Here is a 26,925-nt window from a genome sequence, read left to right on the forward strand (position 1 = left end):
AATGTAAAAGTAAACCAAAGAGGTCTGGTTCCTGTATCATCACTGCACTGGGCTGAGCGCTGGGGAGCAAGCACACGGTCACTCAGTTGAGGAATCTGGGAGCGGACTCAGGGATCAGCAGCTGAGCTTTCTCATTCAGGCTGTGTAAGTACTGGCTGCGGCATGTTTCAGGCTCAGAGCGAGGGGGAAGAGGGAGGGAGATTTACCAGCTGCAGCTCAGGAAGACAGCATACCCTGGTCCCAGCTGGGCTGAGAGTTTGGAGGCATGCGGATGGGGATGGGAGTCTTCGCAAGCTGGGTCAAGAGCGAAGCACGTGGGTTTGTATGTGGTTTGACTCCACGTGGGTGGGAACAGTGCTGGAGAGGAGAGTGTCCTATGTCGGGTGCTGCAGGGGTAAAGGAGGGTCAGGGAGTTTAGTGCCAGTGCAAAGGAAGAGAATATCTCATAGAGGAAAACATGTTTTTTTTCTGAACAGATACTGAACTGATCAGTTTGGGTGCTGATACATTATCACAGCCAGTGATGTGCATGTGAGGACACATAAATGTCTATAGATAAGAAGTAGGCTGAGGGCAGAGCCATCCAAATGATTCTGCATGACAACTTGAGTATTTTGGTAGACCTCCGTATACTGACTAACTCTGTCAAGTCCAGCTACAATGCACCCTGCAAGTGTCCCTGTATAGAGATGCAGAGCTAGACACAAGGCTTTTAGACCCAGGACATGAAAAAGGTATCTGAGAGGGCTCAAAATGAACTTCGTAGTATAGGTTTAGGAAGCAGAAAATTTCCCTCAGGAAAACTGTATGTAAATATCCTTACTTTGGGTGGTGTGGATGGGAGAAGCAGCTGGGCCAGAGCTGGGGTGAGTGAGAGGGACAAATGGCCCCACTAGCTCAATCGACAATGCTAACTGATGTGTCTGGCCACAGTACATTGTATAGAGAGCATCTCCCATCATTTACACAAACTATACTCAGTGGCAGTGTGATGAATTGGCAATGTGGCTCTCCAGACCCATTTCAGCTGTGTTTTAGTAACGTAAGCTGGTTTTTCTTCTAATATTTCTCATATTCCAGGGCCAATTTCTCTTCTTCATCAAAAAGCCAGCCCTCTCCTGAAATGGCACCTCCTTCAGCAAAGCTAAAACTCCCCCATTCAGAAATAAAAGAGAGTGGGCATATAAATTTAATCCCTATTACATGCGCGTGACAGTCCCAATTGAAAACCACTGGGGCAAATGCCTCTGTCACCCTTAATTAGATGCAATGCTGCATCTCAGCTCACTCTGTAAATCCTGCCCTGAACAGGGGAAAGCTGGGCAGCCCCAGAAAAAAGGAGGTAGAAATGCCCACCACTTTCATGTTGTAGCATCTACCAGCACAAGTGAGGGTAGAAACCTGCCTTTGGTGGAAACTTTTCTATCATATCCTTTGTGCACAGAAATCTCTGCCGACCCACAATTAGAAAGAAAATTCCCTTCTTCCCCCCTCCTTTCTTATAGACATATGGCAACTTAACAGTGTAATTGAGCAGCTACTTTTTTAATCAATCCATTTCAGCACATTTTGCTTCACTCTGCTCAAGCCTCCTTTCCCAACTTCCCAGTGTGTTGAGATAAAACACAGACAGGGAGCCATTTCTTCCCTCCCTGCAGAGCATAAAGGTGCCAAAAGAATCCTACAAGTCTTCCTTTCCCCGTTTTGAAGAAGGAGGCAAAGGCCAAGGAAGGAATTGTACATGAAACATCTCTGACAGCACGTTCTCCTACAGGCAGAACAAGAAGAAGGGGGCAGGATGCTGAACAAAGTAATAAATCCCACCACACGCACGTACACCACCACCACAGCTCTGCTCCCCCCTATGTGGATCATGCTCTGGGGATGACGTGATTCCCTCAGGGACACAGATTGTCCTGCCCCTACATCCCCCTTCAGGGGGGAAGGCCAAACCCTGCACTCCAACTTGTCAGAAGGGCTATGGGACTTTGTCTTTCTGCATTTTAACAGTCTGGAGACACATAAACAGGAATGTTTATCAGACAGGTGCTCAGCATGTTCAGGGAAACCTCACCCTTTAAGGAGATGTGAGTCCTGACATCTAAAAATGGAGACATCCAAACCTGTTATAGCAGGTTTCTATAAATGCCTAGTTGCTACATTTAGGGGGAGGTGAGACTATGGATTACCTAAATGTGCACATTAGCAAACCTCCTGTGAGATCTAAAGTAAAGTCTATAGCTCCTTCTGAGGAATGTCTGCGCCTTCTTAGCAAGCCCACCTGTAACTATTTCAAAGATCTTGCTATCCCTGCTTGTTCCCTCTTATACCTCTCCTCCAGTTTTAATACTTGCATTTTAATCTGTAGCCTTTAGCTGTAGATTGTGGTCCCACTCAAAACGACTGATTACAGATAACTGAGCAAATCCTATTGACGGCTTAGCAGAGAAACACTTCCCATCCAGTAACTCCTAGAGAGGCACAGCAGAGTCCAGCTAAGCATGACAAAGTCCAGAGACAGAAGTAGTTGTGCTGAGGTCAAGGATGAATCAGGGGAATAGAAAGGTGAAGCCCAGGGCCAGAGCAAATGGGATCAGTGAAGCTGTGGGGGTCAGATGGGACTAGGCTGAGCTGGCTGTGACAACCAAAGAAATTATGTCACCTGTCAAGACAACACTAACCAGGGATGCTGCTGTTCAGTCTCAGCATGATATTTACTGGGATCGATATGCCATTAGTGTATAGACACAGAGGAACTGAATACTTTATTACCTCTTACACATAATCCATAAAAGATGTGCATCTCATCTATCACAGCCTGAAAAGCACCACTACAGCCATTATCACACAACAGAAAAGATTACTTCTTCCATGCTGGTGCAAAAAGATTTACTGTCAAATGTCCCCTCTTGTTCACGGCTCCAGACACCTTTTCCAAAAATTCCTGGCAAAACGACTGGGCTCTGGGAAATTCCTCTAAGGCTAACAAAAGTGGGGCATGGCTCCCAGTGTGGTGGTCCACTAGACAGCTCCCCATCCCTGCATGAACTGAGGTTGTCAGCCCTCTCTATGGGATGCCTGAAGAGATGGATTTGGGTCTCTTTGGGGAGCTACCCCACAGTGAAGCAATCACAAGAAAGCTTTGGCTTTATGGATGAGATTGGGAATGCTGTGGAAGTCTGCCAAATTTCTGTTTCATCCAGAGCTACAAACAGCTGCAAAGACCTACATTAGAGTAGCTCATTCACCACAGGTAGGCATTAGCAAAGTGAAATGGCACTGAGGTCTGAGCATGCAGACCCACACGGAGACCATGGCAAGTGTTCATAACCGACCAGGGTCCTCTCAGAGCAACAGACCCAGAATGATAGTAAAGTGGGACCTAGGCACAGCAGGAGAGGGCACTGAGGCAGGCTCAGCAGGGCAACCAGTTTCTTGTATGACATAAAGGGGGTGTCTAGCATTCCAGTGCAGAGGACAGGAGATTGCTGGTGGATGGTTTATGTGGCAGAGTGGTGGGCACCGACCTCCACTGCCCAGAGCCACTGTGGTGCAACCAGCCTCTCCTCTCAGCAGGGTGTATGAGCACCCTTGCTGGTGTGTCCACTCTGCAGGAGCCGCTGACAGCCAGTGCAAACTGAACATGTGGAGCATGCCTTCCCCTATAACCAGCACAGCCTGACTCGGCATTATCCATTTCAGCAGGGAGGCCAATGCACTAGCAGGCTTATTAGTGGGACATTTAGCCAGGTGCATTTTCATCCTCATCCCTAGGATTCTTTTCTGGCAGGATGGAGAAAGAAAGCTGGGTTGTCATGCCAGGTTTCACCTGCTTGGCACTTGCAGAGTTGCTTTTACCCAGCAGCCAGGCTGGTTCCTTTTGCCCTGGTTGAATATGCCAAGCAATACATCTCTGAGAAAAATCCTGGCTGCCAAGCTGTGTTATGCTGTCTCCAGCTACCAATTAGGTGGATAAATTGATTGTCATTAGAGTCATGAAGTAGCTCAACAAATAAACTTACAGGAACAAGGCAACCCATTTTTCACACACCAGCCTCAAGGCTTCCTGCTGCTTTGATCAAATGCACAGAAAATTGTCTCCAAGCTGTGCTGGTATTAGAGACACAGGCTTGTGAAGGCTGGAGCAAGTCAGCAGGGATCAGATTTATAATACATCAATAACTCCACATTTGTGCACTGTTGGGCAAGACAGGTTGAGAAGATACTTTCTGAGGGGGTCCAGGGCTGAGTTGTGGAGCAGGGTTACACGGGGCAGGGTTGCATAGGGTAGGGTTGCATGAGCAGGGAGAAGATACAGCCCAGGGAAACGTGCTGCCCTTAAGTTGCCTCTTCTCCCACAACCCACAAAGGGGTTTGACAACGTTGGGAGTACTGCATATGCATTTCCCACCTGTGTCTCAGCAAAGCAGATTCAGATTAGCAGCACAGAGACGGTTGTCACATCCCATTGTTGCATGAAGCCGCCATAAAGTTCACTCTGACCGCCAGCTGCCTCGGAGGGTACCCAGGACTGACATAGCAAGGGGCAGACAACAGGAATCGGTGTCACTGGTGGGAGAGAGGAAGGAAGGGGGAGTCATGTTGCATCTGGCCCCTGCCTAGATTAGGTCTGTCTCACACCAAGGCTATTAATCTCCCACTCATGACAGTATTAAGTTCACCCAGAAAATCGGAGCTACTAAGACACTAGCAATAATAAATCCCAATAGTACGGTTCCTCGTGAGCAGTTTACCTAGGAAAGCACATGATTATTTTAAACATGCTGATTTATTAATACACTCAGGATGGCTCAAGCCACTAGTTCTTGCCCAAGGGAGTTCAGCAGCAGAGCTTGACTCACAGTATTGGGCCTGATATATGACTAGCTATGATCAGATGGCATATCTAAAAATACCGAGCCTGCAGTTTATTTTTCTTGGAAAATGGAAAGACACCCAAAGAAGCAGAGCCCAATTTAGTAACCACAGCAGGCTGGATTTTTGCTTTAAAGAAGCCAGCAGAATTTGACCAAAAGAAGGTGCCATTAGGTTGTGTTACAGCCATGGGATTAACCTGTGGTGCTAGCACTGTGGGAGGATTCTCTGGCTACCCTGGCTGCTGCTGCGGCTCTCACTCTGTATTACAGAGGGCAGGGATGCTGATCACACATCCTTTCCCTAAAAGACACAAGGAATAGGACTCCTCCTAACCAAAGGAGGTCTCTACACTGGGACCATCACAAACTGGGATGGTGATTTCATACAGATTTGTATTAATGAGCTAAGCCCTGCAAGATGAACCCACCTTGCACCATTCCCAGGAAAGCTGCTGCAGACATTTCACAGACCTGTTATCAGGTCTGGCTTCAGTCATCTCTTCTCTAGATTAAACAAGCCCAGTTCTGCTGGTTTGTCCTGGTGGGTCATGTTTGCTGGTCCTCAGGTCATTCTCAGTGCTTTGGTTTGGACCTTTTCCAATGCAGAGACACATCCCCCTTTCATTAGCCATTTTAACACTATTTATTACATCTAATAATGCTTTTGTAGAAAAAAAAATCCTCCAGACAACAAAAAGGGCATGTCAAATAGCACCTTGCAGCACCTCCTAACATAACAAAGACTCAGGATATCTAAGAAAATGAAGTTATGGAAAGGAATGATTAGGCAGTGGCAGGTTGAGCTTTTGCTGCTGATAAAAAATTTGCTTTGAGGCCACAAACACAAACTGGAGTAGGGCCTGGATCTTCCCTCCACCATGCCAGGCACTGCCCACACCTCAGTGAGTTCAGGGCCTCCTTGATAACCAGCAGTGGCAATTTTTTCCTGTCTATATCCTCATCCCAGGCAGAGAAAAATCCCGGGATTTCTGAACCATCATGTTTCCACCTGACTCAAGTCCACAGCATGTTCCATCTGCCCCATGTGAAAAACAAAAGGGTCCATGATCCTATAGCAAAACCCACCACCACCACCACATACAGTGCCTGCTGGATTCTGCTGCCCACCTATTAGTCTTCAAGAGAAAACTAATTATTCTGGCATTGCAATTTCCAGTAACAAATTTAAATCACACATAGAGGGGTCATTTCAACGACAGGGAAACTGAGCCACCTCCCCAGAAGGTGTTTTTTTGTTCCCAGTGAGGCGCCTCACACAGAGCTTGCTGCAGGAGCAGGAACTGCATGCAGGGACAGGAGCTGTAATTCCAAACAGCTGAAAACACAAAGGAAAACACCCCCTCCAAAATAACAGGCAAAAAAAAAATATCAGCAAATGTACCAGCCTCTTCCAGAGGCAGCAATTTTAGGAATCACTTGTAACCAGGCAGCAACAGGGTGACTGTGGGGTTTTTTCTCCCCAGATGGGGCCCTTTCTTTTCTTTCTGCTCCTATAGAGTTTTTCATCACTGTGGCATTTCCTACGATAATCCATCAGATTTATGCTGCTCTGTTCCAGATCAGAGCATTGCTGAGCTCTGTGCATGTCTAACAAAAGACAGCCCTGCCCTGAGCCATTCAAAATCTCTACAAACCAGGCAAACAAAGAGGATGGGAGAGGAGGATTAACATGTTTGCAGTAAGAGAGCAGGGAGAGGATGTCTTTCTCTAAAGCCATTTGAGAGGCGTGGGTCCAAAGACCAGATTTTCTGAGATGCAGGTGTCCTTCCTCCTGGGCTAGGTTGCTCATACAGCAAAGGACCCCGGCCACTGAACAGATGTCCCTGAGAGTACCCCACCGCCCTTTGCCAGGTTCGTGTTTGCTGCTAAATCAGAGCAGGTGGAGGTACCAGACTGGTCCCCTATGTCCCCCGCCACTTCTTTGCTATGTGTTTGTGAATGCCCCTTCTGGCCTCTGCAGTGTCACAGGACACAGTACACTTTGCGTTCAAGGTTTTCTGGCTCAGCCCTGCCACGCTGTGCTTCCCACCTCCTGAGGTGCAAGAGCAGAGTGCTGAGAGTTGTCTAAGGGTTCTCTTGACCACCCTCAAGCCACGTCTCAGTGCAGCCATGCCAAGCGTCCTGCCGATTCCTGCTTTGCAGCCCTCGAGCCAGAGCTGGGCAAGAGCCACTCCACCCGGTTCTGACCTCTCCAGGGCACATGTGCCCAAGCGATGCCAAAGCCCTGGCTGCCTGCGTAGCTTTCCCCTCCAAGCACCAGTGTCCCTATGTGCCCAGTAACAAACAAACCCAGCAGGAAATAGTTTGCTGGGAATGGGGAGAGCTCTGCAGTGAGGTTGTGACACTGGATGTTGTGTTCTTGGCAATTAGCTCTTGAAACTGAAAAAATATCAAAAAAAGAACAAGAAGTGGCTGCTGGCCAGTGCTGGGTTGGTGGGCCAGAAAGGTCAGAGTGGGACCCTGCAAGGGATCCCAACATGGGCTGGATCACAAGGGGCAGCTGAAACACAACATGACTTTTTGGGTGGCCAAATGGTCTCTGTGGCTCATTTTGTTGGTGCTTTGACTGAAGAACCTTGTCAGAAACCTCACTGTTGTGAGAGTTATGGTGAAATGGGCAGACTGCAAAGGAGAGAGGGATCCTGGCTCACCCCCACAGGGTACATTTACACCAGGACAGGGCACATCCAACTTCACGCCATATGTCATGCAAGAACTGGAGAAAGTCAGGACCGATGTAATTCAAATGAGTCACCCAGGAGAGACCTTAGGGTCACCCAGAGGAGCAACTTGCTCTTCATGCCCTGCAGATGTCTTCATTTTTCTTCCAGTTCAGCAAGTCCATCAGCAAAACTGTCATGCCCTGGGGAGAAAAATGGAGGGGGAGGCAATGGTCAGAAAAGACAATTCCCAAATATGCAGCAGGCAGGCAGGAAACTGGCTCCTACAGACTTTCTCCCCTGTGCCTGACTTATCCAACAGGAGCTACAACCGTCATTTAGCAATCACTTGTCTTTCCCTGTTCCTCATCAAACAGACAAATCACGGCTGGATCCCATCAGCGGAAGCTCCCATATGGTGACTGTCTGATCTCCCTCCTTGTATAAACACGTGGATGGGAAGCCTGTTCCGAGGCAGGGCCACAAGCTAATGGTGACCTCTGGCCTTTGCAGTCCTCTGAGAACAGTGAGCAACAGCCCAGTGGGTGCTGGGAAGTGCCTGTGATCTCAAGCAGTTGGCAGAAGACGCTGACTGCTCTCTGCTGAGCTTCTTATATCACACAGTGCAGCTGCCTCTGGGCCCTGCTGAGACGCCATTACAGAAGCAGCTGGACCATCTTCTATGGTTCCCCACAGCCTCTGTTGTCCATGCTGAGAGTCAGGCAATAGGCCTTGGGGTGCTGAACATGAGCAGGGGAAGCTGTCCAAGCCCTCCTTTTCCAGGCAGAAGCAGCTCATGTTTCTTTGCCTCTTTGGTATTTCTGCCCCAGCATTGCAGCAGAGGGACAAAAGTTGTCTCTTCCTTGCAGATTCTGTCTAGGGATCAGTAGAAAGTGCTCTGATCTTTCCCTACAGCCCCTACAGCTACCACCTTAGGCACAGCCATCATTAACGTTTCGGGGTTCAGATCCCAAAGGGGTCTCTGATCTCCCAGATGTCCCAGCATAGCACACCCGGATCACCATGAGAACAGCAGAGATTAACCAGCCCAGTAGCTGAAGCCACATGTTCCTCTGCTTGGCTCCAAGTGAGCAAATGCCACAAGCCTAAAGCCAGGCTGGATACAGATGTCAGCCCCAGTCTTCAAGGTTCTTTCAACTGGACTTCCCATGAACTCTACCAAACGTACCAGAAAAAAACTGGATCTACTTTCAGGATCCACCCATTTGCCATGCTATTGTTTCAACAAAGCACACCTTGGGAATTGCCAAAGGGGATTGGGTTCCCATACTGCTGTCCAAGGTTTTCCTTCGAGGGCGAGGCATCATATGTCTCACTCCTTAATGATAAGGAAGCATGATGGGGTTGAAGCATACCTGATCAAGCCCCTTTGCAAGGAAATTCCTACACATTTGGGGAGAGTCTCAGTGTCACAGATTCCCCCCTAAACCAAATGCAGTGTGGTACTTTCCTGGCAGTTATCATCTGTAAAAGGTGACTTTTGGAGAGTGGACCAGTGCAGCAACTTCTCCACCTTTGGTCCACCCGTGAGAACATACTCAGTTCTGAATCTGATTCACAGCATCCCACAATAGTCCTGGAGACTATAAAGAATCAAGAATTTGGGACTCATGGGCAGTGCGTATCATAGGGACCTACATGAATGTTTTCCAGCACTTATTAAGGCCTAGGCATCTTCTGGAACAGGTTGACTAGAAGAAAGAGTAGCTGGGGAGAGGAGGGTAAAACAGATGTAGACTCTCCTCCCTGTCATTAACTTTATCTGCCATGAAAAGGGTTTACTCACCTGGCAGGGAGCAGAGGCCACCTACTGTTGCCTCTCCATCAAGCCTGCAGCTGTGTCAGCTGGGCAACCTCCCCTTGCAAGCAGTCTTCTGAGGCCAGACTTGCATTTGTGTGTGTGTGTTGTTACTGTGGGCATTACTTACTCCTATTTCTCCTTCTGGTTCTCCTGCTTCCTAGTGCAGAAGCAAGACAGTGGTAAAATACCTCAGGAATACATGTGTTGGAGGGAAAACATGAGAACATTCAATGGAGGTGGCCTATGGTGATACAAGTTCACTCTTGTTGAAGTAGTTGATAAAAAGAGGTTTCCCAGTCAGCTCAGTGAAGATCTCACCTTTCAGTGCCCTCCACACAGTGAGGATCACATTCTTCAGTGTCCTCCATACAGTAATGACCATGAGTAAAAGCTCCTTAATTTTCTGAGTTTTGATTCTGTCATGTCTGGGTCTAGGACCTTCTTGGGTAGAAACTCTCTTTCACCACTGAAGAAGATAATTCATTTGTAAGGATCTGCTCAGCAGATCCTCAGCAGAGCCTAAATACAGCTTTCTCAAAAAAACCCAACAAACCAACAGGTAAACAAGTATGTTCAGACACCAGGTTGTGGTTTGGGTCCTTACAGAGTTGATCAACAGAGACTTTTTGAAAGCTGATCCTGCCATCTGCCTTGACCCCATCTCAGCTGTGTGATAGTTCATTACACTGTGCCCAATCTCAACCTCTTCTTCTGCAGCAGGGGATGAAAGGACACTCAACTCCTCTTTTTGAATGGGACTGGGAAATTGTACACTTCTGACAAAAACAGAGGAGATACCTTGACAGGGAGGTGTGTGGCATCAGCTTTCTTCCCCCTCCTTCAGAACTGTCTGACCTCCTGCTTTGCTGCACTGTGCCACAGAAGACTTTTAAACAGAGTCCTATTTTACACGGCAAGGTTAAGGGATTGCTAGGAAATGTTACAGGCTAGTAGCACCCTTCCCTGCCATAAATATTATTCCTTCTCCTATGTGCTAATTTCGGCTGAGCCAATACCTTCTTCCACCTACAATCTCAAGACATCCACTCCAATGTTTAATACTGTTACATATCCAATGAAGAAGCTTGAAAATTTTCCGCTTACTAAAGCTTTACTCTTTTTTTTCTGCCTTTCCCCCTTCCTCTGGGAGGGTGATAAATGACTGAAAATCAAGACATGATAGAAGCTCTTCATTCATCAGATACAGTTGCAAATCCTCCTGAAGTCAAGTGTGGGAACCGCGTCTGGGACAAAGCGTGGCCCTGTGCCCAGACCTGCCTTCTCCACCTTAACAGCAGCATCTGCTTCCCAATATGGCAAGCTCTGCACTATCTCAGGCACAACTTGAAACTTTGCAGCTGTTGCCACTCTGTGTCTAGCTCTAAATCCAGCAAGGAGGGAAAGTCTGGGATAGTGGGGGAGTGCAGGGCACTCATTTTCCTGTACACAGGGAGGGGAACAAAGCTCACATGCATCATGCAGACGCACAAAACTAAGCCAGTCCTCACATAGGAAGGGTCAGGCAGTCCCAGAGCAGGTGAACAGAGTGCAGACACCAATATCACATCCTGGAGAAAAATCTCCTCTTTCTTACAGTCTTGCATTTGTAACTCCAGAGGGCTATTCCCTAAGTACAAAAGTTTTTTTGATAGGCTGGGGGAAACTTAAGCATTTGCCACCATATGCAATAAGAATTACTAGGGTCCAAGTTTACCAGCCCTGTCCAATGCTGAACCATGGGTTGGTTTCTTCTCTTTTGTTCTTCCTCCTGTCCAACTCCCAGGATGGAAGGAACGGAAGGCAAGCTTATTACCTAGACAGGGCCCATAGAGACCTTCCAATCATACTTGCTTTCCAGGTCATAAGGAAGTGAAAAGCAGATGAGAGCCCAGGCACATGCCTGAGTTGGAGGTCAGTTGTGAAAGGCTGGATGCCTGTATCAGGAGGCAATAAAGTCACAGAATCATAGAATTGTCAGGGTTGAAAGAGACCTCTGGAGATCATCTAGTCCAATCCTCTCTAAAGCAAGTTCTCCTAGAGCAGGTTGCACTCCAGAGAAGGAGACTCCACAACCTCCCCGGGCAGCCTGTCTCAGTGCTCTGTCACCCTCAAGGTAAAGAAATCCTTCCTCATATTCAGATGGAACTGCCTGTGTTGCAGTTTATGCCCGTTGCCCCTTGTCCTGTCACTGGGCACCACTGAAAAGAGCCTGGTGCTGTCCTCTTGACACTCACTCTTGAGATATTTGTAGACATTGATGAGATCCCCTCTCAGTCTTCTCTTCTCCAGGCTGAACAGGCCCAGCTCTCTTAGCCTTTCTTCATCAGGGAGATGCTCCAGTGTCCTAATCATCTTTGTAGCCCTTCACTGGACCCTCTCCAGTAGCTCCCTGACTCTCCTGAACCGGGGAGCCCAGAGGAGTCAAGAAGGATGTTCCTGAAATTGGGGGAAAAATGTGCCCCTCAATGTGAGAAAACTCAAAATAGAAAATCAATAAAATAACCAGACAAAAAAGATCAGCTCAGTCTTCCTGGGAAAGATCCAAGGGTGAAAAACTAATTCCAGAAAATGAGGTCAACCTTCTCTAATAACCATAGCTACTGTTTGTGCTCCAGTGAGACATGCATGTGTGGAGTTTACCTCTTCTCTATTTATGGATTTGGCCTTTTGACCTGGAATTCAATGCTTCTCAGTTGATCCTGTCATGTTGTGACGGGCCATATCCTGTGTGTTTATTGCATTGGCACCAGTGTTGTCTTTATCTAAAGGATGAGGGAAAAGAGCAGTCCAGGGCTGATACTAAAATCCATCATCCATCCTCCCTGTCCTTCTAAACAACTAAATTGGATGCAACTTCTCACTTTACTTTTTTCTGCCTTTTTTCTCAGAAGGGACCTCTAAAGTTACTGTAAACCCTCCTGGAGAGAACATCTGTGCAAGCCCCACTAAAGATGGGGGGTTTGGTACCCAATTTAAAGCAAGGAGTATCCCATCATGAGGTGGGACTTTAGGGGATTTGGGAGATTGTGTTCAATGTCTTTACAGCCTTGGTCAGCAGAGACATCTTCAAAGCTGATGTGGCCATGTCCTTTGAACCCATCTCAACAATTGGATAGTTCATTATGCTTTGCTCAATCTTAGCCTCTTCTAATGCAGCCCAGGCTGAAGGGATACTTAAATCCCCACTCTGAGAGCGAGCCGGTACTCACAATGACTCTACCACCAGTAGGGAAGGGTTGTGTGAGGATGGAGGAACGTGTTGGGGGCTCCTCGGTGGAATCTCAAACTCTCTGTTTCCACCCTCGACTCATCTACGCTCAGCCATTTCAGCCCAGTCCTTGGATAGGTCTTACTAACCCCTCTCTGAAATGACTCTAGCCAGAGCATCACCAAAGTGTGCAGGGTCACCCTTTGTCTCCCTGTGCCAGTTTTTTTCTCAGGGTCTGGACAGCTGGGTTGGTTTAAAACATGTCACAGGCTTTGTGGCATTTGATCCAGCACCTTCCTGCAACTGCCAGGGATGCTTCTGCCTAATCCCAGTTCATATCAGGAAGATGAAAAGAGAGGTACTTTCCTCTAGGGTCACATGGTGGTAGCTCAGTGGCATTGTGATGGCCTTGAGCTGGTGAGTTCTCAGTAAGGAGATTTTTGTTCCTACAGAGTCACAGAAAAAATTACCTGGGGAGGGGAAAAGGGGGCAGCAACATCAGTTTTAGTTTATTAGAGATGTTCAGGCATTATCATTGTGAGGAAGGCTGGGGCCCTCTCTAGTGTTTCCAGCACTTCATAAATTTCAGAGAGACTTAGGGCAAGAAGCCAGATGTTTGGGAGAAATTCTGAACAGTAAAGACAAGTGGATTTTTTTTTTTTTTTTGGGTAGTGTGTATTTTTTCCCATTAGTTGCAAGGCTATATTTAGAAGGGGGGGCGGGGGGAGAGAGAGATTAGGCATTTCTTCGTATTCTGTAGTCACTCCAGTTGTTCTGCTTGTAGGAACAGATGTCTCTTTCCTGGGGTGATAGCATTCAGGTCCACGAGGAAATTTTCTTACCACCAGTTCCTCTAACATAGACGGGAGATCGGGCCAGAGGTAAGTCAGTCCGTCATGGAGGAATATACTGCAGGGACCATTGCAGTGAATGCTTTGGGATATTGGTCAGAGAGAAATGGGGAGCATGGGATTGGAGAATTGACATCAGGGGGCCAGGAGGGAATTGCTGGAGACTGGACCCCAAGTCCAGAGTGGAAAGCATGGCTATTGCAGCAGGAATGGCAGTGGAGAGGGTCCTGCACTGAAAACATGGATGAGCAGTTCAGGAAGCCCCTGGTTCTGTCTGTGCAGCAGGTGTGGAAGTTCGTCAGGAGGAGCCCAACCCGGAAAGCTGAGCTGTGCTGGCAGCTCTGAGGGGCTGCAAGGGGCTTGTCTTGCTGTAAGCTCCTCTGCTTTTGGGTTTTGGGGCAGTGCTGTGGTATTTGGTTGTTTCTCAAGGGGATGGGGGGTGATGAAAAGTGTGCAAAGGTACTGGCTTTCCCTCATTAAAAGTACTATGCCAGCTCTTGTAAGGAGTAGGGTGATGTCTTGTTCTGTGTATTCCCAGGCATAATTACATTGTAGGCAAATGCGTTCAGGAAGGTTTTGGAAACGATGAGAGAAGGCGGTGCACTGCCTGGCATGGGATCAGCTCTGATGGGGGATGTTTTACCTCTGTTTGAATGTGCAGCAGGGTGCAAGCTCAGCTCTAGGAAAGATGCCGTTTTCTTTCTCTGAACTTGCTTGCTGGGTCAGTCTAAGGAGAAGCAGATCTTTTCCAAGGTCCTTAACCAGGCACCTTCAGAAATGCTCCCTGACTTCACAGCAACATGCTCACCGAGAGCTCCAAGGTTTTCCAGGCTGACCTGGTTAATCCAAAATCTGCCAGACCCTGAAGGCACCGTGGGGTCTGTCTGCACAGCACAGTGTCATACGTGCCTAGCAAAGGAAAACACAGAAACCAGTCTCCCAAACAGTCAAGATTTGGTTGTCCATCCTGAGATACCTCAAAAAATGTCTGCTACCTGAGCAGGTCTCCCATCTTGCTACATTACCTGGGCCAAGCCTACTCCTGGCTCTGTGCCTCAGTTTCTCCCTGCAGTCAAAAGAGCAGCACACCTTGAAGTGAGTGCTGGGCTGCAGAGCTGCATCCATGCCAGGCTGGTCTGCTGCTCATGGTGGACCTGACCTCTCACACTGCTGCATCACCCTTTTATCCTTACCTGCATATATGCCACTTTCATTCCCTGTGCTCCCTGGGGTGCAAACATTGTCTCTTCTGTCCTGCATTCCTGGGCCATGCAGGACCCCGGGTGTTCCCCAACAGCAAACCTCTGTTGCTGCTCTTCCCCCACTGTCCTTCTCAGGCTTCTTGCCAAGGGACAGAGTAACCAGGCAGCCAAAGGCAGAAAGAGGGAAAAGTGCTCAAAGATCACTAAATCTGCAATTTAAAATTTCCTTTTCACAAGCAAGCAGCAATGCACTGGCCAGATGTTGTTCAGTTTAATCTCCCGCGATGTTTTTGCACTTGCCTGTGAAGTTTCTGTATGTGCCTATATGGTAATTTTCACTGCAGAGTTCTTTTACACAGCCGTGACAGCTGTTATTCCAAACTGACATTTCTAGCACTTTGTCCCAGTCACCCTTGAAATGCTGGATGGATTACTGTAAACCCAATAAAATCAAATGCATTTATCTCTTACTGTTACAACCTCCCAAGAAGACAGCCGCAAAACCATCTCCAGTGACTGGACCTATACAAATCCAAATCCATGTTTAAAAAAAAAATTTAAACCCTCTTGGAAAAAAATTTCCCCCCAAAATACGTGCTTTCCTCTTACATTATAATGGTCCACAAAGGACAGAGAGGGATGCACACAGAAGTCATGCTCTGATTTCTTTTAAAGTATCAGAGCTAGAAATACACGGCATCTACTGCAGAGTTGTCACTCCATGCTCCCTCGTGACAGATGGCACTTGGTACTAGCCCTGACAGGCTATGAGGTATTGGTCTTCTAAATGCTAACAGCACTCTCTGTAGAGCATTATCCAAGATAACATTTCTCTCACTCCAAGGCCAAGATCTGGTAATGCAGAAAAGAGGGATGGACATAAGAAATGCAACGGTATCAGTAAGGCATTGTAGACAACTAAATGTTTCAGGAGAGACTTTACACGGTGTGGTATAAACAAGCAAGAGGAGGTGTAAATCCTTTATTAGCACTTTAAGGTGACCGGTACTATCAAGCCTCATTAGAGATGTGCTGAAGGATCTCTGAGTGCCCACCACTGCTTGGTGCACATTTTCAGGTCTGGAGAAGCAATGTGTGTACAATCCCACTTTGCTTGTACATGTACATCTGGGCTCCTTCTTTCAAAGGTTGAGGCATTACTGCTGCAAATGGACATAGAGGAGGTATAAGCTCTTAAGAAATATGCCAACACATGAATTTCTAGCTCTATGTATCTTTAGGAGCTTCATTCCATATTTTCCATGCATGCTCAGGACAGGGTTGGGCTGGGGGAGGGCCAAACAGACCTTTCCAAGTTTTAAATGGATTGTCTCTGGAGTGTCCAGGACTGGTAATCCACCACCTGGCTTTAAGCAGCAGGTTCAAGCCTAGATGCAGTGAGTGGGCATCTGGGTCAAACTGAGTGGCGTCCCTCCCATCTATGTCACTTTGCTCCACAAAGAAGAGGAATGCAGTGTGGAGAGTTGTGCTCTCCCTCTTCTAACTGGCAGTGATCTCTCATGGCCTAGGATGACCTGTTGGACTAAATCATTGCTTGGGCACCCACAGGCTATTGCTTGTCCTAAACTAAACCAGTTATCTGGGTCCTTCACTTTCACAGGATCTGATTGTAGCCTTAGTCTTTCTGGGGATCATGGGGTCCACCCATGTGCACACGTAACATTGAACACAGCGTGGTGGGTGAAACAGATCACAACTCACAGCAATACCCATAGCCCATCCATAGCAGGGCCCTGGAGATGGAGGACCACAGGTAGGCTAACTGGGCATATCAGAGAGGAGGCAAATGGCTCAATAGAACATCAGCAACACCAGCCCAACAACCAACGTTGCATCAGCCTCCACACATCCTTAGTCTGTGACTGCTTATGTGACTTGAAGGACAACTCCTGGCTATGCCTGGGACTGAACATCCAAGTTTTTCCTCTGGCCAGATGAGAAATCTGATTCTCATGGGCAACTTTAGAGATGCAAAAGTCAGTAAGGTGGGGTTAATCCCTCTTTCTGCTGTGCAAAGTAAGTTCACGTCTTCCTCCTTCCAGACAAAGGCTGTAATTAAGCACATGATCATTCAAACTTCTGGACAAAGTAGGAGTTGCTGGATACAAATCACTTTCTTCATTACACATGGGCAAGTATGCCACTGCTGACCAGAGAAGACATGAGAAAATTAGCTACCACCTGTCCCCAGTCAGACTGGTTCTGCCATGAGGAAGATAGGATTTGATATGAATCTGTAATTATTTTACTTCAGGAAAGCAATGAGAGGCAGGCAGTGCTCTCTCTTTGCAAAGAAGACATCCAGCCCTGTTTGCAGTGTTTCAATGCCAAAGCAATTGTGAATTTGCAGGGAATAAGACCTAAGGATGTGTGGTGGAGAGTGCTAGCAAACTCCTTGTAGATTCTTATTAGAGGAAACAAGGATCACTCTCAGTGTTTACTTGTGTGTTTGTCAGCTCTTATTTCCTCCGTCCTCCTAATGTTTTTTCAATCTCTTGGCTAATTTCAACCAAAATTTGGCAGAAGGAAACGATCACCTCAATTTTCAGGAAATTAGACAGCAAAGAGAAGAGAAAGTTAAACAAGTGTTAGAGCCAAGGGAAGAGCTGGAACGTGAGTGCTCATTAAGACAGCCAAGTGTCCACATGGGAAAAAGTCATAATAAACATTCCAGCCAGGGCAAAGCATTCATCCAGCCCTGAAAACCACTGCAAGACATGAAACCATTAGAAAGCAGGTGTCATTTAATCTGGCACTCACAAACTATGTATTTTGTATGTCCAAAGCACCTTCTATTTCCACAGCATTGGAGGGGAAGGAATAATCCAACCCTGGACTGGGTTTGACTATTTCCAATGGCAATTCCCCAACAACTGGGTATTTCACATACTCTGTCCGGCTGCCCTGAGATCTGGAGGCTTCTAGGAGACATCATTGCCCAGGAATTATGTGAAAGCAGAGATCTGATGCCTGAAAACATGGGCTCTTCCCAGCCCTGGGAATAGCTTCATTTCTGCTTCAGGGTAGGATCCTTCTCCCCCAGGCATTAGCTCCCTTCTCACAGCCTGAGGACTAGACGGGCACCAGCTTTTTCTTTTCAGCAGCTGGAGTAATTATCTTTCTCTCCCTTTCTCCCTCAGTTCCCACTGCCAGCAAACCCACCCTCTCCAATCTGAGCATGAGGCACACAGAACAAGCTCTACCACATATAGGGCAAGGTCCTTGACATGCACAAAAACACCATATTTGGCCAGTTTGAGCCCGAGTTGAGTAAGAGCTTGCCAGAAGGAGATTCATACAATTTAAACTGAAAGAGAGTGAGTTTAACCCTTCATTTGTAAATACAATGATAAATCACCCAGGGAACTTTAAACACGGAAAGGCTGCAAAGCTAAACACATGCTGCTGCCACCCCAGGCAGAAGAGTAACACTAGCAGGCAGGACAGGGTGAGGGGGACGGGGGGATGATAGAAGAGACAGGTTGCCATGTTAGATGTTCTAATTCAGGGCAGGGAGATGAGAAAAGCTGAAGCTGTTTATACTAAATAATACTTTCTCACTTATTAATGTCCTTTTCATCTTTCCAGTCCCAGTGCATGGTTCTCTTGTTCTCTGTCTCAGGGTTTGCATGCAAAGATCCTATCTGCACACACCGGTAAATAACCCTTTTGGCAAGCAGTAAGGACAAAGCTCAGTTGCCTGACCTGCCTTTTCTTTTGCATCCCATTACTTGAATTGCTGAGCCAGATCCAAAAGTCCACTGAGTCAAGGAAATTAACTTCAGCAAGTGGAGGGTGAAGCTTAAGGCTGACACCAAGCAAAAAGTTGGGTGGAGTGAAGTACAGGATAGTCACGGATATCCTCCTGGGGCAGACATAACATGGAGCTGCCCATGCTAAATGGACAAGTGCGATGCCAAGCAGCGAGTGAATGAGTGAGGGAAAAGGCTGAAGGACCTGTTTCAGCACAGTGACCATCTGTTTCCTATTTGGCCCAAGAACAATGGAATTGGTTGTGTCACGCAACAATGAGAAAGTATTTCGGAGCAAGTCCCCCTCTCCCAGGGCAGAGCAGGAACCTTTATCAGAACGAGGGAAACCAGGTCAACCTCCAGTCTCTGTCCCTCCCCTTATCCCATTTCTACCCAGATGCCTGCTGTACTTTTAAGGAAATGCTACCCACAGTCTCACAGCCAGAAAGACAAAACCCAGCCTGAGAGGTATAATATAACAGCATAGGCCAACTGGCACGGTCAGACAGCACTCAGAAGGATGCGTGTTTACCCATCTTGGGCTTTGCAGACTGCCAGCTCCAAGAAATAAGGATTGCATGGAAATCTGTGGGGCTAAGAGCTGAATTAGGCATGAAGAAAGCAGAACTCCTAACTCTGTGAAGATTTTAAGGAGGGGGTTAACACAAAGGCTATTTAGTCTGTAAGCAAAGGTGATTGTGGTTCTTGCAATTCTGCATGAGCTAATGCAATAACTGCAAGTAACAGATAGTGCAAAGCATAGCAAAATAAATGTTTGCAGAGGCTGCAAAGCTTCTCATGCATTTAGCCATGCCCCTCACTAACTGCTGTATACCACCACTCCATGCTCATGGGTAGCTGAACTGAATCACTTCAACACCTGTGTGAGTGTTATTAGTATCAGAGAGAGAGACCTGGCTGGGGTAATTTTTGATCTTGGGCTTGGGGGGCAGAATTGGAAAACTTTGGAAATATTTGCTCTTCGTCAGACACGAGGTTATGCTGTCTTGTTCAGCCTACTATAAAATGGGGCAACGTACCTTTCCCAAGTGCTTGGAGTCCCACAATGGAAAAATACTTAGCAGCTCTTAACCAGAGGTTTGGTCCAGCTCCATGTCATTAAAAGCACTCAGAGGAATGCTGTTGCTTTGCTAGTCCAGTTCCCCATCCTTTCTGCTTGTGAGCCATGAGACAAGGGCAGTCACATAAAGAAAGAGAAAGGCCATTCACCCAAACATCCATCAGTAACGATTTGATTAGAGAAAGATTTTTCCCACTGCAGCCCAAAAGGCAGGTTTCCCACAGCCTGTCAGTGAGGAAGTCTTCAGAAATAATTAAATTTGTTGGGACTTCTTTCATGTAATTGCTTAGATTTTGAGTTTAGTTAGGGCAACAAGGGACTGGGAAAAGGCACAAACGCTAATTCAGCTCCTCCTTTGCATATTGTTTGGCAAACAAAATGTTACCTGTTATTTTTTAGCAGTTTACAATATCTGGAATTTACATCATTGCACAGGGGGCTCAGTGGAGGAGGTGAATATGTAAGCCAGCATGCTGTACATACTAATGATTTATATTTCTGTGAAGGTACACTGTTCATAGTGAATTCTTTCCTGCTAGTCTATAAAGTGCCCCTAGGTATGTCAATAGCATTGTGAGGATGAGGAACATTTAAATGCATTTTGAGTTACTGATTTCACTGAGGTAGGAAAGGAAAAATGTAAGATGAATATCAGGTGTTTCTGATAAAGGATCTGAGACTGAAAAAAATCTCCCAGAGGCGGCAAGCTACTAACAAGATGTAAAATCAGAGCAAGCAGCCAGTGCCTTAGAATTACAATAAGAAGACAAATGAATATGCAACTCAATACACTCTAGTGCATGCTTAGGGATGGGATAAGTGATTTTGTCTTCTCCCCTTGCTCATCTACCTGTATGAACATAAATATACAAGCTCACGCTGCACTTGAGCGGCAACAAAGGTTTAATTCTTTGGTTTGCACTGGTGCAGTGGCTTCTTGACAGCATCTGCAAAGAGAAATCTGGGAGCAGATCCAGGCATCTGTTTGTTTCAGTTTGTTTTTGTAATTAAAGAATGAAACAAACAGAGAAGATCAGATGGTGAGAATACTAGAAAATCACTAGAAAATGGGCCAGCATTCTACATCCTCCCCATGCATCTTTCTCAGGTGCCAGACTTTGCAACTCCGCTACCTTCAGCCAGTCTTGGGCCCAGTTTTTCCTGTTATTCACAGACAGCGTGCTTGGCACAAAATGTAAAGAGACGAGACTCTCCCCTAGGAGTCTACAGGCTCAATCAGACCCAGACAAAATAATGTGAACAAGTGTGCTACTTTGGCTGCCACTGGAGTTCAGTGCAGGGTGAGGTAATCTGGTCATTCCTGAAACACAAGATGTTCCAATGCCTGGTTGCTGCTGGAGATGGCCTAAGTGCAAAAGTGGACAAAATTTAGGATTATTCCTCTTTGCCCAGCAGTTCTTTAGGACATTACAGATGGTCTGACCCCAGGCTTCAGGATTTCAGTCCTGCAGCATAATCTAGCACTGTCTTAGAACTCAGGAGGACTTTATAGTTGAGCAGCAACCATTCCAATTAATAATTCAAGTAGCTTGAATGGCTACCTAAACAGAACAAATTGCCATTTGATTATAAATATCCCAGGTTCAAGGATATTAAAAGCCAACTTTTTCTTTCAGACCACTCCCATAGACTAAATGAGAAGCAACAAGAAACTAGAGCAATCACCAGATTCCAGGCCAACAGACCCAAGCTCCATCATAATGGCAACATCACTTCTCCAAAAATTTCCAGAGGGAACTTCACACCTGGTCTTCTAAATTCTCAGTCCTAACCTCTGCTTTTGCTCAACAAATGTCCTGCTTCATGCTCACCTAGCCTGTATGAACCATACACAATAACCACATCTAGGCTGTAGCATCCCATGAGGACTCTTGATCTTGAATGTTGACATTTACCAAACATACTTCATTCCCAGCCCTCTCTAAAGTGAGAAGGGGCAGGAAAGAACCCACACTTTGATCACTCAGTCCTCCAAAAAAGCCTGCCTGGCCATATCCTATGACCCTACTCATGTGTTCAGGCTGGGAACTGCTCTATGGAAAGGGCATGGGGGTTATGGTGGACCTTAGGCTGAAAAAGAACCAGCAAGCAGTGTGTACTCACTGCAGACAAGGCAAAGTACATACTGTGCTACATTAGGAAGTTCATGGTCAGCAGATGGAGGAGAGTTATTACATCCATCAATTCATCACTGATGGCGTGTCCCGTTTGGGACCATGATGTTCAGGGCAATGTTGAAAGACAGGTGAGGGTCCAGCAGAGCCATTGGAAGGAATGCTCCAGTATCATCTGAAGCTAACCAGCTGAAAAAGAAAATGTCTTTGCAGAAGACTTGGGCATCCTGGTGGACGCCAAGTTGTACGTGAGCCAGCAATGCACCCTTGTCAGAAAGAAGGCCAACAGCCTCCTGGGTTGCCTTAGGAAGAGCATTTCCAGCAGGCTCTCTCCCCTCTGCTCAGCTCTGATGAGACACGTCAGGAGTGCTGTGTCCAGCAAATGCAGAGATTTCTCCTACACCTCAGTTCCACAGCTCTTTATCCCAGAAAGCTGGAAGCTTTCTGCTTTTGTCAGTAGGTGTGAAGTTCAAGAGCTTGAGTGTGACAGCTAGCAGGGATTTGTTGTTCATTAGCAAGCTTTTGGTGGCTGGCCAGGAAAAGACTTTAGCATTTGTCAGTCAGGCTCAGAGCTGCTGTGACATTCTCTGCACCCAGTTAGGACCATCTCTGCAAAACATTTGCTTTTGTTCAGCAGGAACTCTCCTGAGGATCCACTTTTCTCTGGAAGGCTTCTGACATAGGTAGTTTCCTCCTCTGCTTTGCACATGGCTACCAACAGCTTGAAGCACATCAAAGGCAATGAGACACCTTCAGTCCATCCTCCCAAGCCCCATAAGCAGCAAAAAGGATTAGTGCAGGCAGCAAGCCAGCTGTCAGAGGATGGGGCATGCTTGGGGTAGCTGGATATTCAAACTCCCTTAGCAATTCAAGCCTTCTTCATGGAAACAAACAGCCTAGGCACACTGCAGTTCCCGTGAGCACTGGAAGATGGGTTTGCAGCTCCTTGTCTCCTAGTCTTTCTGCACTTGGCTTGCTGGTAGTAGAGATTTCAGACCCTCATAACTCAAACCTTTCAGCATCATTCTCTGCTGATTCAAGCTGATTTTTTTAACCTCAAAGTCCTGCTCAGCTGCATTGAGATATTCCAGACATTTTTCAACCATTTATTTTTATTGAAACCAGCCAAGTCTCTGTATATATTGAGCTTTTTTTTATCTTTTTCATATACAAATCAGTTTAAAATAGTGTATAAGTCAGGAATGATTTCCAAATTAAGCTGTCAAACCCTGGCAGGAGTAGCCACTGATGCCCTTGGTTTGAAATCTCCCGGCTGCTGTGCTGTGAGTGTGGATCTCTAGAAGATGCCATACAACCTGCTTGTGCTTTGCTGGAAAATTCAGCCATCCTTTGATTTCAGGAAAGTCTTACAGTTCCTGAAAATGCTGCCACATGTGACTCTCTAACGGGATCACCTGGCCAAGGGAAGGGATGTGATATTTTAGGAGTCAGATGCTGGGGCTATGGTTGTGCCAACAGGTTGAGGAAATGTCTTCTGGCTGCCAGCATTATCCTGCTCCCATGGCATGGTAGGAAGAGCCTCCAGCTGGAAAGAAGCTTCTCCAGTGGAGGCAAGACTCAAAAGAATAAGCACCATGTTCAGGAAACAAGACTTGGTAGGAGCCTTATATTGGCCTGACCCTCCCTGTCACAGCAGAAAATGGCCTGTGCCCTCCATGAGCACCAATGCACCCTGCCTGGACTCAGCAATCCCATCTATTTCTCTGGGCTATTTGCCACGTGTTTGGCTCAAACATGACCATGTGTAGGTCCCCCAATTTTTCTGTCTCTGCTCTCCTCAGCATAGTTCACAAATCTGTTCTTGCTCAGGCCTTAAAACCACTTTTGCACTAGGCAGAGGAAGAGAAACTTGAAGTTTGTCTTCTCCAGAACATGTATCTGGAACCACAAGAAGACAGTAATTATAAGCCCAGGTATTTTCCTAGCTGTTATTGGTAAACCCATATTGACAGATGAGACACTCCAAGAGTACAGCAATATCTATAACTACAGAAGATGTACAAATGTTTGTTAAAATGTTCTTAGATGACAATATTTTGAGTCCTGAGGAATGCTGACATATGCATCAATATACCTCTGCTTCTTACCTTCCAGATCACTAGGAAGTCAGTGACCATGTCGACCCTCTCCACCCAACTGCCAGCCCCTGACTCTATCAACTCCACCCAGCAGCCCAACTCCAGCATCTATTTGTTCTCCAAGTTCATCCATCCTGACAAAGAACTGTACAAAGAATTTTACAGCCTGTGGATTGCCCTGATGGTAGTCAATGCCATCATATTCCTGGTGGGTGTTGTGCTGAACAGCTTGGCGCTGTACGTCTTCTGCTTCCGTACCAAGACAAAAACTACCTCTGTTATTTACACCATCAACTTGATTGTTACTGATCTCTTGGTGGGCTTTTCCTTGCCTGTCCGGATCATCATGTTCTACAGTGCAGGGGACTGCCTGAATTGTTCCTTGGTTCATATCTTCGGCTACTTTGTCAACATGTACTGCAGTATCCTCTTCTTGACATGCATCTGCGTTGACCGCTATCTGGCAATTGTACAGGTGGAGGTCTCACGTAAATGGAGGAACCCCACCTGCGCCAAGGGGATCTGCATCTTCATTTGGATCTTTGCCACTGTGGTGACTTTCTCCATCCTGATCATGGCAATACAGTTTGCTGCGTGCTGCCTCTCCAAGATTCTGGCCCTGATGGTCTGCGAGTACTTCTTCCCTCTCGTCATAATCATCTTCTTCACCACCAGGATTATGTGTGCTCTGTCCAAGCCCAGCCTCATGCATCAGAGTCGGGAGAGGAGAATGAGAGCTGTGCAACTTCTTATCACTGTCCTCATCATCTTCATGATCTGCTTCACACCTTTTCACGTGCGACAGGTAGCAATTTCCATCAACCCAAACATGGCCCATGATGTCAGCCTCCTTGTCTACCATGTGACAGTAACTCTGAGTAGCCTCAACAGCTGCATGGACCCCATCGTCTACTGCTTTGTCACCAATAACTTCCAGTCAACCATGAAAAACATCTTCAGGAAAACTGAGCCAGAGCAAACCAGTGTGGACATCCTGGGTATGAACAAGAACCCCAAGGGCTCCAATGCAATCATTGCCTTCTCAAACACAATAGGAAGCCCTGTGAGCTTGCCATCACCAAGCAGTGTCCAGATATAACCCACATCTGATGGAATACCCTGCAGTAACCAGTGTAAGGATGCTGGAATATTGCTAGGATGCATGGTACTATTGTCTTTGGCCTCTTTGTTTTTCAAGCTGAGGTTCAGAATGACAGTGGTGGAATTTATTGTCCAAGAACATTGTGGTCTGTTTGGAAAATTGAACTTGCAGTGCTTAGTACCATTACAAAAGAGAGTCTAATAATTACTGTTCCCAATAGGAAAGTTTTCTTTGTATTTTAATACAGACATTTTGCTAGCAACAAATTCTTTACTGTAGTTTTCTTTTCATGTTTGACATAATAATGTGACACTCCTAGGATGACTTAGAAAGCAGGAAATCTGTTTTCTATGAAACCTTTGGGCCCTGGGCATGTGCTTAAGAGTAAAGGGTAAGACAGATGTTTCCACAGCTATCCACGACAAAGATTTTAGATGCCAATGGAGTAGGACAGGAAGTATTCTAACCCACCTGTAACTAGTCATTTGTTTCTGAAGAAGTCTGAACCTTCTCAGATAAGAGAAGATGAAGTCAGGTAGTAAAGTCTCCTCTACTGTTTCAGTTATATGAAAAAAATACATGTGGGTACATTCTTGGGGAGAGGTCAGGGATATGTTCCACCTGCATTTGGATCTCATAAACTGCAGATGAGCATACAAAAAAGCTGTGAAAATGAACATTCTTTCCAGCAAACTCTGCTATTCTGTTCTGCTTGATCTCCCTGAAGAACATCCAATATAAAAAGCAGAACGAGACTATGATGTTCTACTATCGTTTGATTTTCCTTCCTGGCATGTTGTAAATTCAGGGCTTGCTATTCTAACTCCCACCGTCAGTCCATCCACTCAGTCACTTAAATGCTGATGCTTCCATGGACAGAAAAAAAATCCACCTTAGGCATCTAGGTTAACATTCAACCCAGTACAAAGTCACTAGGATGATTTAAGAGCCATGTTTAAAAGGTGTGTGAGGCTAAGGATGCCACAAAATTCTGTCCACATTGGTGGGTAGATGGTTTAGATCACATTGTACCGATTAAGCAATGCAAATACAAAAAAATATCCTAGAAAAAAAAGCAAACCCTGCAGCTTGAACATCAATAGCTGTTGTTATTGCTCCGTATCTCCTCACTCACAGGTCTACTGCCCCTGCAGCTGGAAGGTTACTGTGAATTCATCAAGTCTAGTGAACAGCTTTTCCTGGCACTCACTAGTGTTACCATTCAGAACAGCAGGCTTTACTGTTGGTCCAAGCTACAGCATCCTAGAGCACTCTGCTTCCCCAGGGTCTGACCATGGGACAGCCATCTTCATTTCACAGGAACACAACATAACCAGTGCTTCAAACTGCCTCTTGCAACTGAGTTTGGAAGTTTGCCTCTTGCAACATAAATTTATATATTTCCCCTGACAAATTCATTGGCAATAAACACTGAACAGTCAACAACACTGCAATACAGGGGTCTACCCAGAGATGAGTATAGTTGTCCCTAGGAGCACAGGATGTCCCAGTTCCTGTTCCAGGCAGTGGAGTCCATGGAGAGGGATTCATGGAAGCAGAGGCCTCCCAGCTGAGTGACCATGGCCTCCATGTTGCCTAGATCTCCAGGGATATACAGGGCGCCCAGACACCACCTGCACATGGAGACACTAATGCATGCATCTTCATCAGGACCAAAGTCCCCCAAGGGAAGGACTCAGTTGCCAATAGACCAGTGCCTAGTGTCATGGTAGGCATGATGGGGTGCTGCCACACTTCCAGCTCCTACTGCACAAGGCTGTGGTTCTCCTGCAAGTCTGGCACTGTCCCGATGGCCCTACCTTCAGGTATGCCAGAGCATTCAGTTCTACTTGGGCGGCTGAGTCCTGTGCCTGAAATAGAATTATGTATCTGCAATCTACAAACGGGCAGTGTTCAGTCAGATAGTGCAGGGATCTACAAGTCCCACCCAGAACATCAGCATGACACTGTCAGCTGCAGTTGCTCCCATTAACTCAGGCTCTTGATCATCCTGGGGCTCAGCAACTGCCATTGCCAGGTGTGTGACCCCTTTGAAGCTTTCCCAAGCAATACAGCTGACTTAGTGCCCTTTTT

General features: G+C 46.6%; 1 protein-coding gene and 1 long non-coding RNA gene across 3 annotated transcripts in view; one reads left to right on the forward strand and one right to left on the reverse strand.

Moving 5' to 3' along the window:
- On the forward strand, window positions 1-25,100 carry GPR20 (G protein-coupled receptor 20). Of its 2 annotated transcripts, XM_056333298.1 has the most exons (3): window positions 1-144; window positions 13,373-13,469; window positions 23,746-25,100. In XM_056333298.1, exon 3 carries the CDS (start codon window positions 23,767-23,769, stop codon window positions 24,826-24,828), a length of 1,062 nt encoding a protein of 353 aa, XP_056189273.1. In that variant the 5' UTR covers window positions 1-144; window positions 13,373-13,469; window positions 23,746-23,766; the 3' UTR covers window positions 24,829-25,100. The 2 variants fall into 2 exon arrangements, with proteins under 2 accessions (XP_056189273.1, XP_056189274.1); XM_056333299.1 differs by lacking the exon at window positions 13,373-13,469 and having other exon boundaries at window positions 6-144.
- The window catches only part of LOC130146795 (uncharacterized), a 69,343-nt gene continuing 47,566 nt past the window's right edge, over window positions 5,149-26,925 (reverse strand). The window contains exon 3 of the long non-coding RNA XR_008821018.1: window positions 5,149-7,761. This is a non-coding gene — a long non-coding RNA (uncharacterized LOC130146795). The remainder of the gene's footprint in view (window positions 7,762-26,925) is intronic.

This window comes from Falco biarmicus, chromosome 3 (genome assembly GCF_023638135.1).
Source record: "Falco biarmicus isolate bFalBia1 chromosome 3, bFalBia1.pri, whole genome shotgun sequence".
NCBI lineage: Eukaryota > Metazoa > Chordata > Aves > Falconiformes > Falconidae > Falco > Falco biarmicus.

What these genes read in the sequence shown, in the direction of transcription:
- GPR20 (XM_056333298.1), top strand. Translation starts at nt 23,767, where the DNA reads ATGTCGACCCTCTCCACCCAACTGCCAGCCCCTGACTCTATCAACTCC.